Source organism: Sipha flava, unplaced genomic scaffold, assembly GCF_003268045.1.
Source record: "Sipha flava isolate LNK unplaced genomic scaffold, YSA_version1 49_pilon_pilon, whole genome shotgun sequence".
NCBI classification, from domain to species: Eukaryota; Metazoa; Arthropoda; class Insecta; order Hemiptera; family Aphididae; genus Sipha; species Sipha flava.
The window spans coordinates 1,882,392-1,883,637 of NW_020273360.1; the positions used below are offsets into that span (position 1 = coordinate 1,882,392).

Below are 1,246 nucleotides of genomic sequence, written 5' to 3' on the forward strand. Positions count from 1 at the left end.
GCCCCCCCCCCCCCCCCCCGAAATTTTTTTCCAGTTACAGCCTTGGTCTGTTCACATGTAAGCTTTGATTTTAGTAAAAACGATATTTACTGTAACAACGGTTTGCGGTGATATCCGAGTTTTGTACTGATGATTGTTCCTATAGACATTGTACAGCCGTACTACTAGCGCTACAAGTAGTCAATGTACACATTAATGTTATGATATTATTTTATGCATGGTAAATAAAGCTAAACTATAAATTTATTAAGTTAAAATAATAGTATATTATAATATTAAACTAATATTTAATATCTTTGAAATTAATTATTTATATTATTATAATCAATACTCCAACGTTGGCGAACTAGTATATGATCAGCCGATGGAGGCATGGAGTGTAATTTCTTTACAAAATGTCTCTACATAATATCTTAAATCATGAATATTATGTCCATGATTCTAATTTTCTATATTATTGTTAGTTGGCATTAATTTATTGACCACCATCTAATCAATATTAAACAAAACAAAAATTACTCTAGTCTAATATTAATTGTGTGTAGTGTGTGTTAAGATGGGCGACATTTTAATTACATATGGATTTCAAACCATTTATCTAAAATTTGATTTACCAAATAATAAGGGACAGCATTTATTTGAAAGTGGACATGTAAAAAATGTTCAAGAATTAAAATTAGCAAATGGTTTTTCAATTATCAGTGGACATGTTATAAGGCAGACTTCAGTAACATTAACCCCCTGGAAAGTGACCCTTGAAGTGAGTACAAAGTAGAATAGATAGTACAATAGCTATTTTTAGAATGGTTAATGAATTTCTACTGACGATTTCATATTCTATACAATTTTAGATTGATAATTTAAGAACAGTTAACCACACAGATTGTGAATGCCCTGCAGGAGCAGGAGGTATATGTAAACATATATGTGCTGTATGCCAATATATTAATAATGAAGAAAGTTCATCAAAGACGGACTTACCACAACAATAGGACAGACCATCCAAAATTGGAGAAGAAAAATATAAAAAAGGCAAACGACTTAATCAGCTTTTTCCAAACAAACATAAATGTTTATTGATTAATGATGAAATCCCAATTGATAATTATAATATTTTGAATATTCCCTGTAGTCTTAGTAGAATGATAAAATCAGAAAGTATTACTGAGGTTGAAAGAGAATGTAAGTTATGTATTGATAGTATTATAGATAAATTAGAATGTGAAATAATAATTAAGAGAAACTG

General features: G+C 29.4%; 1 protein-coding gene across 1 annotated transcript in view; it reads left to right on the forward strand.

The window, feature by feature from the left end:
• LOC112690305 (zinc finger MYM-type protein 1-like) overlaps positions 1-992 on the forward strand; it is a 12,786-nt gene extending 11,794 nt beyond the window's left edge. Inside the window, exons 5-6 of the mRNA XM_025564280.1 lie at positions 546-760; positions 852-992. Of these exons, the coding sequence (XP_025420065.1) occupies positions 546-760; positions 852-992 (356 nt within the window). The remainder of the gene's footprint in view (positions 1-545; positions 761-851) is intronic.
• The last annotated feature ends 254 nt before the right edge of the window (positions 993-1,246 follow it).